A 16147-nucleotide genomic window follows, 5' to 3' on the forward strand; every position below is an offset into this window, starting at 1 on the left:
TAACATTTTCTGGTATATCTCGGCAATAAGATTTTCATCAATAAAAAAGGGCCCTACAAACTGATCCATCACAATGTTGCGTTTAATTTTTCAGGGTGCTGGATATGTTACTCTCTCATCCAATGAGGATAACATCAGCCCAATAACGAGCATTGTGTCTGTTAACGTTACCGATTAACATGAAAGTTGCTTCATCTATAGCAATGTTGTTTAATCTAATTGAATTATTATCAGTGTTCTGCATCATTATTTCACAAAATTCTGCTCGACAATCAAAATTGTCCTCACTTAGCTCATATACTAAACGAATTTTGTACATTTAATAACCACTGTCACGTAAAACTTTACAAACTGATGTTGGAAATGTGCTTATTATTTGAGTCACATTTCTTGTTGATATATGAGGGTCCTCTACAATGACTATAAAACGTTCAATGACAATGCAAATTTATAACCGATTTTGGTTGTCCAGGTTTTGGGCGGTCTTTAACAATGCCCGTTTCCTGGAAGCATTAGATTGTTTTTTTTTTTTTTTTTTACTCCTAATTTAGATACAGGTTTTCGATTAGGATGTGTCATTAAATAAATTCCTTACTTCATCATAAGATCTCACCTGGTCTCCGTAACCGTGCATCATCAGGATAACAATACGCTCTTGTTCACTTAAACACTCCACTTCAACGTAAAGTATCACAAAAACATGTCTTAACTTTTTTAATCTCTAATTCCTTTTTTAGTCTTTACATTAAAAAATTTTGATCCGCCCTCTCAAAATCCCATTTTGGGGAAATGAGCAAAGTTGTAACAGTGACTAAAAAGTTCACTTCTATTTCCTAGAAAGGTGTCCCGAGTTTCATCCCTACATCTTCATCCATCAAAAACTACACAGAGTGTATTGAAACTTTTAACTCACACTGTATATTGTTTTTAAGGTATTACCGCTTAACCTTGGAAGTGTTTACCGACCCATGTGGTGTTGATCACGTAACTTCCAAAGTGCTATCGACACTGAAAGTGCCGATTCATATTTTATTGGTAAAACCATTATTCCTGGTGAAAGACCTTTAAATTCTACATCAATTAAAAGCCTGAGTTGTTTTTAATGTTTAGTGATCTTTATTTTCTTGGATCATATTTCTAGTTGCCAATCTGTCTGGGTTTCCTAGATGTGATTTTGTTTTTAAACTCTGTTCTGCAGAAATTGTTTTCGTAAGTTTTTTTATCAAATTGAGCAAATTTTTATCATATATTGTTATTATAATACTTCAGAATGGATAAGCCTTATGGAACTAGAGATATTTATGACATTCTAATGGAATCAGACGGCCGTACTTGTAGACTTGTTTGAGACTGAAGTACAAGTTATTGTATCTTGTTTTATTTATTTTATTTTTAAGTAAGAAACTGGCTTTTACACTGTCCTATATCAGCTAACTTCATAAAAAGGTAGAAAAAATACATTAATGTGAATGAGAGTGAATTTTACCATGCTTATTTCATGGTGTTGCTTAGCTTTAAGCTTACCATTACCAAAAATTATCATTTTTATTTCTGAACCCCATAACATTATATATTTTTATGTTCACAACTAAATTTCCCACAATTTAGATATGTTAAACATCTTATGTTTTATTATAATGTAGATAGTAATGTATATTTTTTATGCTGTAAAATATCTCTTTATTTTTACTTTGAAATCATAAATTCTTAACAAGAAAACAATTGTATCTAACACTTTATACATATACTACATGTAAGATTTTTTAATGATATTTACAAATAGACCCTGTAAAATGTTTTTTATTCAGTGCACACTTTAGAATTTCTGTTAAATGCTTCCAGGGTTAAAGCCACCATTTTGAAAATAATGCTTGTAAAAAGTTATTATTTTAATTGTAATTAGGCCTTTAGCTTATAAAGCTTTGTACCAAATTTCAACTGATTGCAACAAGGTATTCTCAAATTAAAAATAAATAAATGAAAATTACAAAATGGCGGCTATTGAGGTAATTATTGAGATTTTGAAAGTTTGAAGATTTCTCTTTGATCCGGGAATACCTGAGAAAATAGATAGAGAGTTCTGGGACACTTTGTATATATATATATATATATATATATATTTTTTTAAAAGTTTGTTTTAATATATAAAAATATATTAAAGTGAACTGCCAATTTTCAACTTGAGATTACTGTACAGAAAAGACTAGTCTAATCTAAGACTGGTATAAGTTAGTTAGTCAGTTTGGTATTGTATTAATACTAATGTGTAATTGGTAATTTATGGTTGTTTTATTTATTACAAACCCATTACTCTGGGATAGCCCGAAGATTTTGTACATTATTAGAGTCTTATATGATTTTTCTGTATTTTCAGCACAGGATAATTAAATGGCTGTGTTTCTCGGAGAGAATGGAGAACTGGCTATGGGAAACAAGACACCAGTTACAATCCTGCAGGAGATTCTACAGAAGAAAGGTCTCGTACCACATTATGAGTTGATATACAATGGTACAGGAACCCTGGATCCTGTGTTCAAGTTTCAAGTCTCTGCTGAGGGCTTGTCAGCAATTGGGGATGGAAAGTCGAAGAAACAGGCTAAGCATGATGCAGCGGCTTCACTCCTGAAGAGAATGCTGAATCGGGGACCTGTTGTTGATAATGGCGGAGAGGAAGTGGTAGCAGAGATCGTTGTGTCACCATATGATGGATCTGTTCAGACAAACTTTGTTGGACGTTTGGAGGAGATTTGCGTCATCAATAGGATACCATTCCCAGTTTATATACAGGTAGGGGAAGAAGGGCCACCCCATGCAAGGATTTTCTCAATGAAATGTCAATTATCATCTATTTCAGAAACAGCCACTGCAAGAACTAAGAAACAGGCAAAGCATCTTGTTGCGCAACAGATGATCCAAAGAGTTCAAGAGATTTTGGGTGAGGAGTTTCTCTCTTCTGATAATCCTCCAGAACAGAATGACCTAGCAGAAGGTGAGAATATGGAAGTTTCCCCCGAGGAACGGAACCGTTCGGCCATTGAAAATGGAACCTTTCGGCACAGTATTTCAACATTATTAGTTGACTTACAGGACGTTTTTCACCTCAAACCTGATGAATTTCCACTCTCCCCAATGTTCATGGAGCTGCCTCAACAGCCAGAGGGATTCTATAAGAAGATGGAAGATCCCATAGAGTTTCTCACAACATTGGTGAACAGCCTCGGTGGAATCAGGCGGATAGTGGAGGTGACACAAACAGACCTCCAAGAGGCTTTAGTGGAGATAAATCAGTGTTGCATGAACTGGGACACTATTTCGGAAGAAGAAGACAACGAACTGGATGAAGAAGAATCTCCAAATGAAGAATCTGAAGAATCCAAAAAACAAGAGAGTGAAGAGTGTTTTGATGAAGTTAGATTTAAACCTCCAGAAAGATATGACTTGAGTGATTCAGATAGTAATGTACCTGAAATAGAAAATTTGAAAGAAGAGACTGATGATAAGAAAGATTCTGAAGCTTTGAGTAATTTAAATTTGGAAGATTTCAGTTTCCCTTGGTTGGTCAATAAAAGTGGACTTCTGGCTGAAAAAGCTTGTGTAGTGCTATTAATAATAGAGTGTCCCCAAGGAAAGTGGAGTTTTTATGGTTATGATAATTCGAAAGAGGAGGCTGAATCAAGAGCTGCCATTCGTGCCATCTTGTTTCTCCGATGTTTGGCCCTCCCAACATGGAATCCACCTGTATTGGAGGATTGCGAACAATAAAACAATTTAAATATTTATGGTTTAAGCGTTAAAAATCTATATTCTCTATAGCCAATGTATATTCCTCTGACTTATTGAACATAAAAACTATTTATAGTACTTTTTAAGTTTGTAAATAGTTTAAAATGATTTATTGAGTGAAGTTAGTAGAAATATGCTGCCAATAAATTAAAAATGAATTATTTGTATACGTCGGAAAAATATAGTCACGAGAAGGTAATAATTTCCTCCTTAATATCTCTCGGAATTAAATATTTCAAAAATTAATTTTCTAAGATTAATTGTTTAAAGCAGCAAGCTGATTGCTCAGGAGAGGAATTTTTTGTATAACCATTGTTCATTTTATTAATTTAATACAACTAGAGAATTATAAAAATAACATTTCATACAATTACTTCATATATAAACAATTGCACGTTTGGTTGAATATCATTTTAGTATTATGATTATAGTAAACAATAGCAAATTTATAAAACCTATAACAAATCTAATACTGTCTCTTTAATATTTGACTTGATTTGTAACTGGTTATTACACAGGTTGTAGGTTTAATGATAAAATAGTATCTACAGAATAAATCATATAATGTAATAAAGTTATATAACTATGTTGTTCTTACAAAATAATCTGATAAAGATGACTCACCTTGAGCCTCAGTCCATGATCTTGAAAATTGAACACTGTAGATATGAAGCCACAATACAGTAAAAATGTATGCCTGGGAAAAATAGAGAATTAAAATTAGAAACATAGTTTTAAATTGGAAATTTTTCTGAGCTTGTCTACTAAAAACTAAGGTATATATCCGTAATCTGTTACTCTTATATTGAATCTCATATTTTTATAATAAGAAGCATTAGTTTATAAATAGAATTTTATATTATTGTTCTTTTTATTTCCCTTGGTAACATTATGCATATATAGAGAATGTATTATTTTAAACTAATATATATATGTGTGTGTGTGTCTGTATTATATATATATATATATATATATATATATATATATATATATATATATATGTATGTATGTGTATATATATATATATATATATATATATATATATGTATGTATGTGTATATATATATATATATATATATATATATATATAGTACTACATTTAAAGATTTGCAATATTAATTTTGAGTTTATGAAACTAGTACATGAAATTAAACAAAAAGATCAACTCGCCCAAAATTTACGTCAGTAATCACTGAAAATAAAATTTTTAAGTGGCTGTATCTTAAACTTAGCACACAAATCTTTATTGGTTAACTATGTATTCTACATAAATGCAAAAAACCAATCCAATTTTATATAATACAATTATGTCTTAATAATTTATCTTCCGAACCTGACAGGAATACTCTGACACTCAAAAAAGCTTTTTAACTTTCTTCCCAAAAGAAGCTTAATGTTTTTCAGCAGTGCATTCTAAGTTCGACATCATTAAAAGATAAGTGGTTCTCAAAAAAGTGAGGTTTTATGTTTGACGATTGTGTTATTTCTTCTATGAAGGTTGTAGTAATGATTTGTGTGTGAAGGAATAATTTAGGCAGATTTTTATGTGTGTATTTCATTGCTTACTTAAAGGATGTGTATTGATGGAAAGGTCAAATACAATGCTGTTGGGAAAGAGGCTTGCAGGAAGGAAGTCTCAGTTTACTAAAAGTTGAAAGAATTGCTCTCTTTTGGAATTGAAATATGAACTTAGTCTGTGCACAGTCATGATCCCAAATCTCAGCCCGAAAAGAGGTGTCATTCACAAAAGAAAAATGTTCCTTTTATTTATAGTTTGTATATAAATATTAAGAAAAAGGACTGGACCAAGAACCTATCCCTGAGGTTCGTCCGTTAAAGTCGATAATTATGATATCAAGCTCATCTTGAACTACCATAATCACGAAATTTTAATAATTTAGCACCTATCACTAATATAGCTATCATGAACGTAACACTCTTCTGAGGGCAAATTATAAAATTTTACTTAAAAGGATGTTGTAGTCTACTATATCAAAAGCTTTGGTTAAGTCAAAGAACATTCCGGCAGTCAAAAGACATGAATTTAACGAATGAAGTATAGAAGGCAAAAATGTATGGATAGCATCTGTTGTGGATTTACCTTTTGTAAAACCAAATTGACGAGGTGGGAATATCTTATTATTCTTCATGAAAAACATCAGCCTACTTAAATAACTTTAAAAAATCTTAGAGAAACAGTGAAATCTGACCCCCGACTTTACAGACCTAGCTTGCTATGTTTATTCCTTTGTTTGAATCTAGATGATGAAACTTTAGTTTTGTTATTCACAATAAAGAGACTTCAGTGTGAAGCACTGTCATGTGTCATCCTCTTTGGTGCTGTCACTTATACTTATTTGTATTGTTACTGAATGAGAGTTAGCCAAGTTTGATGTATGAGTATTGGTATCACTAGACTGTGCAAGTTTTGGAAAATGGGATACTGATGTGTTAGTTATGAGTATATCGTCCCTATCCAGTACATTTTGATCTCAAGCAAAGACGAATTTCATTACCAAGCCATATATTCTCTAATGCCAATCATTAATTTTTACTTTCAATGAATTTCTTTTTATTATTCTTAGATTATTTCTTCAGCTGGTGAGTACTCTTCCAGTTGAGCTTCCAAAGCACAGATGTGTGCACTGCACTAATATTATTGAGCTCAAGCAGATTGAGACAAATCCCGTATGTTACAAAATAGCAAAATACAATAACAGAAGGGGGTTATAATATGCAAGTTATAAGTACTATATGACGAGTCTTATTTGAAATGTTATGTTCATGACATGCCTCATTACAGGAGTATCAAAACTGCAGATTACAGGTGGTAGGTAAAGTCGCCACAGGAGGAAAGTGTTTTTTTACTCCTTCAATCACAGGTCAACAATCTTACAGGTCAGTGAGGGACAATTCAGATGAACAGTAATATGTAGTGGCTGCACTGCGATGCAGTTTGAGATCAGAAAAACCAATCAGCAGTCACAGGGAAAGCAGGGCAGGGGCAGATGTGAATAGATTCTGTTTCATTATCCATACTAGTTAGTCTCAGGTTTTATATTCAACTACTTGAAGTTTGTTATTCAATTAATTAACTAATAAGTAGTGAATCCATATTTAACTGACACAGTAAAATGTTCAATATAATGAACAACTAGTTATTGGATAAAATGTGACAATCTAAAATTACTAGTGTAAGACTCGGCAGATCAAGGCTGTTAGCCCCAAGAACTTTATTTTTTATAGTGTATGTTTAAGAATCTACTACGGTACTTTCTTGAAACTTTATAAAAGTAGTCAAATAAAGAAGGACTCCAGCAATGTATGTTTTTATGTGAACTGTTAAGCAAACCATAATGTTTAGTATACAAACTCTGAAAACTTTTCCTTTATTACTGAAAAATTATTTTTCAAATAATAAAATTAATAAATTAAAATATGTCATTGTTCCGAGTAGTGGAAATTTCAGTTGTAAATTTGGAAAACAAATGTTATATAATTTTGTTAAGCATATTAATTTAGCCAGTAGTTATCTTTTATATGAAATAATGTGTACAATGTGTATGTTTTGCGTCCAGATTATGTTTTTGGGTCAATTGTATTACTCTGTTGTGTTTTTACTCACTTGTCCATTTTACAGTGTGAATATTAATGAGGATTTTTTTTTCTGGCTGGAAATAAAGAATTATTTTTATTTCTAATGTTTTGTTTGTGTAAATAGTGGAGTTTTACAATTGCTGCTCTCACAACTTTTCACTTGTTTAGTTGAATTATATAAAAATATATATTTTGTTGTCATATTTATTATTCTAATTTGGTTTTTTTATTTGAAGGGTATTGTTTTGTTATCTATTATATATAACGAATTTATATAAATACCTTTACGGTTGTTTGCATATACACATTGAAATCTGTATTCTAATTAAATTAAATGATGACAATATGGTATATTTAATTTCAGTAAATGCTCCTATAACCTTTCCCTTGAGTTCATATTATTTACCTAATTTGATAACATGGTATAAAATCATTCCTTACAAGCCCAAAATAAAAAAGTCCTATGATAACATCCAGTGATCTTGGTGCTTACAGTATACTGTAGGTCTGCCATGATGACCAATTTTAATTGTTTTGTTGTGCAGAACAAACTGCTTCCAATGGAAGCAACTATACCATTTTGTTTTATGGCCGGTTGGAATGTTGGCCTTGTTTTTTTGTGTGCCCTTGATAGAATATTATTGTTTTTTTCCTGATTAAATTTGAGTACTACTCTAGACAAAAAAAAATGGTTTTGATATTTGCTTTAAGTTTTTAAGCATTTTGGCATTGTTACTGCAAGTCATGTGATATAAGTTGTAATGAAATTTAAAATTTCTAAGCACAAATAAAGTGCACAAGTGACCTTTACCTTCTTCACATAGGGATGATCATTAAATTTTATCGTGATTTACCCATGGTAGTATATAAATTACTGAAAACATAATTCAAGCATGGCAATTCAGTCTGTTAGCAAATCCGTTTCTCCCACCACTAGTCTGGGAGTGCCTGAATTGACTGCATTGAAACCTTATGACAATTTCGTGGTCTTATGTCAACATTGTATAAAATACTCAAAAAATATATTTTCTATATACTTTTTAAAGACTATTAAGACATTAATTATTGTTATTGATTTTTTGCTTAGGAACAAGCAAAATCATTCAATTAATGTTTACCATATTTAAGGCGAACTGGTTATAATTTAACTGGTTTAATACTGTAATTCTTGTATTTTCATAGGTTTTGATACAAAACAAATTTTTATTTGGTTTTTGGGTGCAAGCCGTACTTGTTTATCATAACAAGCAAAACTGTTTTTTCATGAGAAAAACAAACTGTCTCATAATATGTGACAATTATACGTATTATGTAATACAGATTGTAACTCTCTGGACAAAGGTATAACACGTTATTGTTCGGTCAAGACAAAATATTTCACCATATGAACATGGGTCTCCGATGCTTAGTTTCCCATCTATCTGTATGTTTTTTATAAATAAAATAATATCTTAAAACTTATAAATTAAACTATACCAAATTTGGCTCAAATGTTTAGGATAGTAAGGCCAGTTACTAAAAAGTCATGAAATTAACTTTAGTATTTTAAAAATGGCGGCAATAAAACTTTTCAACTTTGAATATCTTAAAAATCAGCAGTTTTTCTCAAGAATTACAAGTATAATAGTTTTTAGAGGATTTAATCACAAATCCAATGACTTCAAAATTATGTAACTGCAATAATAAATAACTGATTTAGAACAGATTTTCTGTGACAAAATATGGCCCACATTGAGGTTTTTAGCGAATAGCCAAAAATACAAAAACTGAATAAACAGCAGCTCTCAATACCGCACTAGTGGTGGATTATCAACATTCAGCTGTTGTGTGTGTAGACAAAAGTAGTCGCACACTAGTGGTGGAGTAAAATCAATATGTGGATCATAGTCCCATAGTCTCTCCACTCTATATATTGATGGTGTATCAGGGTGTACTTCTCCTATAACTTTCAATTCGCATAACTGACTTTAATCATACATAGTCCCATTATCAAATAAGCTGTACAACTGAATCTGATTCTGTTTTTATAAATAGAACTGTGCTTTTATTCCAGCCCAGTCTATTGTATCTCATTAATTATTATCGTTAGCTTTTGTTTAGACCAAAAAGGTGATATCTCAGATGGTACAACTTGATACATTATAATATGTGATATTAATCTCTAATCTCAAATAATTATAATGTTAGTTTTAAATTTGCATAATAATAAAATGACATACTGTCTATTTTTATTCTCATACTCATAAACAACTATTCAAAAATTCAGTTTTAATTTTGGTATACTACAAAACCTATGTAGTAATGTGTTGAATAATATTTCCACTTCAATGCTTATGCAATATTTCTTTTGCTTTAATACCTGGCACGTGAATAAAATAATCCTGATGGTTTTTTCAACACGGAAACAGGCAACGTATAATTGGCCATGGGAGAAACATGAATTTTCAAGGGTAATGCCCCAAACATAGCGAAAGCTAGCTGCACTGCAAACTATAGTAGTTTAAATTTGAATGGTATATCAGTTGGAATCATTGGGGTGTGTGATCAAAACGCCTTCTCCTTTATAACTTCTCTTTAAAATGATTGCTTAGATCACCTTATTCATCAATTATTTCACAGCTAGCCATGTGCCATTACAAAAAGGCAGTTTGTTTATACTCTGCAACACTATGATCACTGATCCAACCTTTAATTGAAGACTTTGAGGCAGCAATCCTGGAAAATTCAGTGAGGTCAAAAATTCAGGTGGATAATTAATGGCATCATCTTAGTTAGTAACAGATCAACTGATAGTCAATAGTCAAAATTTCTTTATTTACAACATAAAGAAGTGTAATGGCAAAATTTACAATGAATTAAAATCTTCAGGTCTCTTGCTTTACAATGTACTGTTAACAAAGTCAAAAAATTGTGTCTTGGTGTAAAAGGGTCTGTTCAAAGGGTCTGTTCACGAGCCAGTCTTGAAAACTTTTCTTGAACTCATTCTCTCCAAGATTGTGAAGTCCCTCTAACTGTAATAAAAGTTGGATAGAACTTTGTTTGTCTTTGTTATGCATATTACACTATTGATCAAGCTCTGTACAATTAATATATTATAAGATTTAATAATGTAAACAGATGTTTGAGCTATAAATTGTCAACCACTGCTTATTGCCTATTAAAATATGGATTACAAAACGTAAATACTACATTTTTATAGAAGTCCAAAATATTCTTATCTCAATTAACTTTTCTTATCTTTCTTTTCTTATAAACAATCCTCAGATTTCAATTAATATTTTAGAAAAAGAACTAGCCTTAATTGGTCCAGCCATTCTCGAGATTAACGTTTAGTAATACATTTTGCGATTCTTTTTTATCACTGGTCACATCACTAAGAGTTGTGCTAGAAACTGAGCTTTATACACTTAATGTAGCTATGGTGGGAAGGGTTGATTCAATGTGAATGTTGGGTGTAGCTCCAGTTCACCGTCCTCTGAGTGCAGCGATTGCTCCATCATGCTTAGAACTCATGTTTAAAACATTGTAGTGCACTCAATTATGCACCTGATGAGAAAATGAGAATACCTCTTCATCTAGATCACACTATGTTTTGTAGTCTAGTCTAGGTGTTTCTGATGTCAAAAGGATGTAAAGAGTTCATTTTGAGCTTCTTCATCACCATTTTGTTTTAATCTCTTCAGATGAAGATGACTCCAGATTCCAGGAGTCATATAAAGTCTGTAACAGTGTCAGATTTCAGGTGCTGCACTAAGAGGAACGTGAAGTGGAGCTAAACTCACCATTCACATTGAATCAACCTCTCCCACCATAGCTATGTTATGTATAGAAATCAATATTACTAGGAACAGTTTAATTTATTGAAATAATAAATAAATTATCAGTTATTTATGTTATAAAGATGTACAGTTATTCTTTAACCCTTTTAATCCAAGAATGTTTCCTAATTCTCTTCTAAAAACTCCAAAAAGTATTGGTTAGTTGTAATTCAAGAATCCCAGCACTGATGTATCATGCTACTCAAGAATTCCAGCCAGTTTAAAGTAAATTTCTCTTGAAGGAAAAATGCATAGCTTCTTTATAAAGTATGGTACTGTCAAGGTTTTTTGAATTTTAAATCTTAAGATATGTTGTTTCATATACTCATAATATACATTAAAAGTAACATTTGCTAATTTTATACATATGTTTGTTATTTATGGAAATAAGTTATATTTTGTTTATCTTTTCATAAAAGTATATTTAACGAATATTAACACATGCTTACAATTGTTTGTTATAATTTTGTCACATAAATTTAACATTAAAGAATTAAAACATAGATTTGTATACGATTATAAAAGGTACTACTCATTGTTCAAGGCCTCACATAAATAAAAGTGTATTATTGGAGTGTTCATTTTCAAATTAATTAAGAACTCCAATAAGGAAAGAGCTTCTAGAATGTAGCACATTTTAGGCTAACCTATTGAGTATCGGAGCAAAAATAGAGGAATTGAATGAAAGAGAGGAGCAGTATCTGACAAAAATAGAACTTATTATTCAAACAAATACTAACATTGAAAACAAAGAAGTAAAGAAAAGAATGAATATCTAACCAAAAATATATTTGAATAACAAGATGAAAAACCAGCTCAAACGGCAACTCTTCTCGATTGGCTTCCTCTTGAAATCTGTTGCAGGAAGCACTCTTCATACAGGTTAAAAAGATCACTTCCTCGTAACTTTCCATCTTGCAGTACTGACTCAGGCTTAAATTCCACTACAGTTCCATTAACCACCCTTACGTACAGCTTATATAACAATATACAGGGTTACAATTAAGTCTTAAGACAACTTTATAATATTTAAATGACAAGAGATATCGCAACCAAATTTGGTATACCATTACTGGTAATAGTAAGCTATTATTCTGAGTACTGGGTGATCGGATGTCATTTTTGGGGGTAAGATGCCCGTCTGGGGTAAGAAGAAAGTCTTTAATGACAACCTATGTTGTGTTGTTCTTCATTTTAAAGGTCTAGTTAAACTGAAAATAATGCCATAAACCGGACTTCTAAAGGTTGATCCAGTCAGAGGAAATTACTGTTTATAAAGTTTTAAAAAGTGTAATACATAAGAAATAACTAATATTGTAAATGTTAATAGTGTGAGTGAATATTTATTTGAGCAAACTAATTTCAAAGTAGGTGGTCAAAGTGTTTTCCTCTGGTCGTCTGGTTATGTGCTAGGAAGATCTGCTGCTAAAAGAAGTACACTGTTAATTGAAAGTAATTGGCCTGTTCAGGTTTCCCATCCTATGGACTTGCCCACAATGGCCTGTTATCTCTAACTACTATGACAGACGAAGACGGCTCATTAAACATTTTTCAGTCTTTCAATGAACATCCAAATAAGTCAGTTTGATCTCCATCACAATCTCATGTAAAATCTCGTGAATCAGTTCGTAGATGATGGAATCCTATGAAATTATTATGAATATAATTGACCAAAGCCAGATACTTTTGGACCATATTGTATTCTAAGATGAGTTGACTTTTATGTTAAACAACCATGTAAACATGCATAACTGCCGTTACTGGGATAATGTTAGCCCTCAATTAATTTTAGTGTCACATACTACATCTCAAGTTAACATACCAACAAACTGCCAAAAATTTAACATTTAGGTAGGTGAAATACGTAATACAAGTATGGGACCGTTTTTCATTGATGGAAATTTAAATGCCAACAAGTATCAAGAAATGCTCCAAAATGAGATGGTTCTTGTTTTACAAGCTAATCTTAGCACTGACTTCCAATCATGCTTTTCCAACAAGGTGGAGCACCGCCAAACTATGGTGTTCAAGTGAGACAATACTTAGATACAATATTCCTATACCGGTGGATTGGAAGACTTAGAGCGATGGACTTCCCTGAGGCTCGTTCCCCTGACCTAGCTTTGCTTGACTACTCTCTATGGGGTGACCTTAAAGACGTTTATCAAACTCAGCCTACAGGTCTAATCAAACTCACACATAGGATAGCACAGGAAGCTCAAACTATTAAACGAGAATATATTCAAAATGCAGTAGTCAGCTTTTATAACCGGTTAGCACATTGCCAGACAGCCAAAAGGGAACACTTTTACACCTACCTTGAAATTAATTCACTCAAATAAGTATTCCCAAACACAACTTGTAGCAGGTACAATATTAGTTATTTCTTAGGCTGTCATTAAAGATTTTCTTCTTAACCTGTCCCCCATAGGTAACATCCGATCACCCCATACTCAGAAAAATAACTTACTATTACCAGTAACGGCATTGTTATAGTTTTATTTATGTATTTTTAATTTCTTTCAAGATAGATCAGACAACAGCTGTGCTATCCTTTTCTGTTTGGGACCTCCCACGTTGGGCATGAGCCTTGTGAGGATCTTTGCTACATACTATAGACGCCCTAGCACTGACAAGTTGAAAATTACCTTGTGCTCGCTGACTCTTACCTTGATTGTTTCCATCTTCATGCTGGTGATTAGCGTGGCCTCGATCTTGTGATTTGCCAGTGCCAGTCCCACTGCATTCATTCACTTGTGGCTCATCACAAAGGCAATATCAAAAAGATTTCCGTTATCATCGGGGGACTCCCCCCAGAGTATTGCTTCCCCTGCCCAATTTGACTTGGAGAAGCTGGAACAGAGCCAGCATCCCCTTCTTCCAAGGTGGCATGACTGAGATAGTGCCTACTATCCCTCCTCATGGGATCTTGACAGAAGGCAGTGATAACCTCCAACCTTACCAATTCTGAACATCCTGTAACTCTGGAAGATGCTCAAGGATCCCTTAGGGAATGTGCAATGAGGAATTTTCTCATCTTCTTGTCATAAATGAACATAACAGAGCAGAACCCTGTACCAAATGGATGAAACACATGGGGTTGGAGGTCGTAGTAATAAATACTTGATTTGCAAATTTTACTTATAAACTAAATTGTGGCAAATAAAACCTACAAGCACCACTTCTAGTTGTAAAAGTAAAGTAATGTATTGCCACGTTGCTGCCAAAATAGAATAATAATGAACTTAAATAATATCTTGGAGGTGTGCCTAATGGATCCAATGTTCTTTGGAATTTTGCCTTCAAACTCAGTCATTTAATAAAACTTTTAAATTGACTTCCCTTCACGTTGATGTCGACTCACACAATGCGGCATCAGCATCTTGGCTCAACATTACAGCTGTAGTCACAACAAGAAAGATGAAAAGGCTAGAAGTCTAAAACATGAATACTCAAAGCTGGAAGTACTCGAAATAAAAATAAAATCACTCACTTAAAATAAAATCATTACACCACCATAACTAATATCTGCATTAATCTGACAAATAAAGCATTATCATAGGTAAGATACTTTACTATTTAAGAATTTACTTTAAATTACATTCAAAATAGATGTCTCGCATGAAAGGGTTATTTATAATACGAAAATGTAAATTTTACTTATGGACAAGACCCGTAAGGAGTTGCTTGGCAGCAAGCTCTTCAGCTACAATGTTCAAGAGAGAAAGAATTAATACGCGTTACAATTAGGTTGTTATTCCAACTAGAATTTAGTTCCAAGAACATGGGAGAAAAGTGATACTAACCAGTAGTGAGTAAAAGGGTTGCAAAAATTTATATACTGTATTATATAATGAAACTAAATAATGGTACAACTCCAAATCAAAACCTTCTTTTTAAATACTATTGATCACTGTTGTGAAATTAATTAAGCCCTCAATAAATCTATGGGCAGGGACACACTGCCAAGTATAGTCATTAAAGGACTATTACACATAGATACTTTATTTACAAATTAATACACTAATCAACTTGTGCATGGCATATTTTCATAAAATTCAAGATATTAGAGTGAAGCCATTATTCAAAAAGGGAAATGTGCACAATCCTTTCTATCTTAAAATTGCATTGATACCAAGATCTTACATTTTTGAAAAGGTAGTAACAGTTCAATTCACAAATACTTCTTTAAAAGTTTCAGAAATTTCATATGTTATGGGATATGATAATAGTTGGTATTCTCTGTCTTACATTTGACTTTGTTAATTATAATATTCTCCAATCAGGAAAAACGCAAAACATAATTGTTTCATCGATTATTTATAATACAGAAATATTGGTGTAATTTAATAACAAACGGATTGATTTTGATCAGATTTGGCATGATAATGTAGTCTATAGCTGTATAAATCAGCTTTAGAGTTTATTCTAATAAACTTTTTTATAAATTATATTATTTTGATTATATTTTTATCAATACAAATAATAATTCAAAACAATAACTTTCCAACTAATTATTGTTTAGTATTTAATTACAATATACTTTTAAAATAAAACTGAAGTACACGCCTACAGTTTTGAAATTGATAGTATAGTTTTTTTTTTTTAACTTTCAATTTGAGTGTTATGCTCTATTTTACTATTAACAGCCTAAACTACATTATCTTCTCATTATCATTTAATATTTATAAAGTATTGAATTTGAGTTTTCAGTTCAGCAAATTTAACTGTGATGTATTTTTTATTATCTGAGCTTAATCACATTGTTATGTATGTCAAATGAAACACACACATATCAAGGTTATGTATAGAAAATATGTGTTTGCCTATCAGGAGAATCTGAAGTGAATTTTTAACAACAACAAATTTAAAGCAATATATTTTATTGTATATAAAGAAAATAAATTGGGACATTTACATAAAAATGTATTTAAATTTTATGAAATTAA

General features: G+C 31.8%; 2 protein-coding genes across 3 annotated transcripts in view; both read left to right on the forward strand.

The window, feature by feature from the left end:
* Positions 1 to 4645, forward strand: part of LOC124354507 (interferon-inducible double-stranded RNA-dependent protein kinase activator A homolog) — a 29054-nt gene extending 24409 nt beyond the window's left edge. For both annotated transcript variants that reach the window (XM_046805019.1, XM_046805020.1), the window contains one exon: positions 2375 to 4645. In XM_046805019.1, coding sequence (XP_046660975.1) covers positions 2389 to 3762 — 1374 coding nt within the window. In that variant the 5' untranslated portion in view covers positions 2375 to 2388 and the 3' untranslated portion in view covers positions 3763 to 4645. The remainder of the gene's footprint in view (positions 1 to 2374) is intronic.
* Positions 1 to 16147, forward strand: part of LOC124354508 (CDP-diacylglycerol--inositol 3-phosphatidyltransferase) — a 66836-nt gene that overhangs the window by 42085 nt on the left and 8604 nt on the right. The window lies entirely within an intron of this gene.

This window comes from Homalodisca vitripennis, chromosome 2, assembly GCF_021130785.1.
Source record: "Homalodisca vitripennis isolate AUS2020 chromosome 2, UT_GWSS_2.1, whole genome shotgun sequence".
Classification (NCBI taxonomy): Eukaryota; Metazoa; Arthropoda; class Insecta; order Hemiptera; family Cicadellidae; genus Homalodisca; species Homalodisca vitripennis.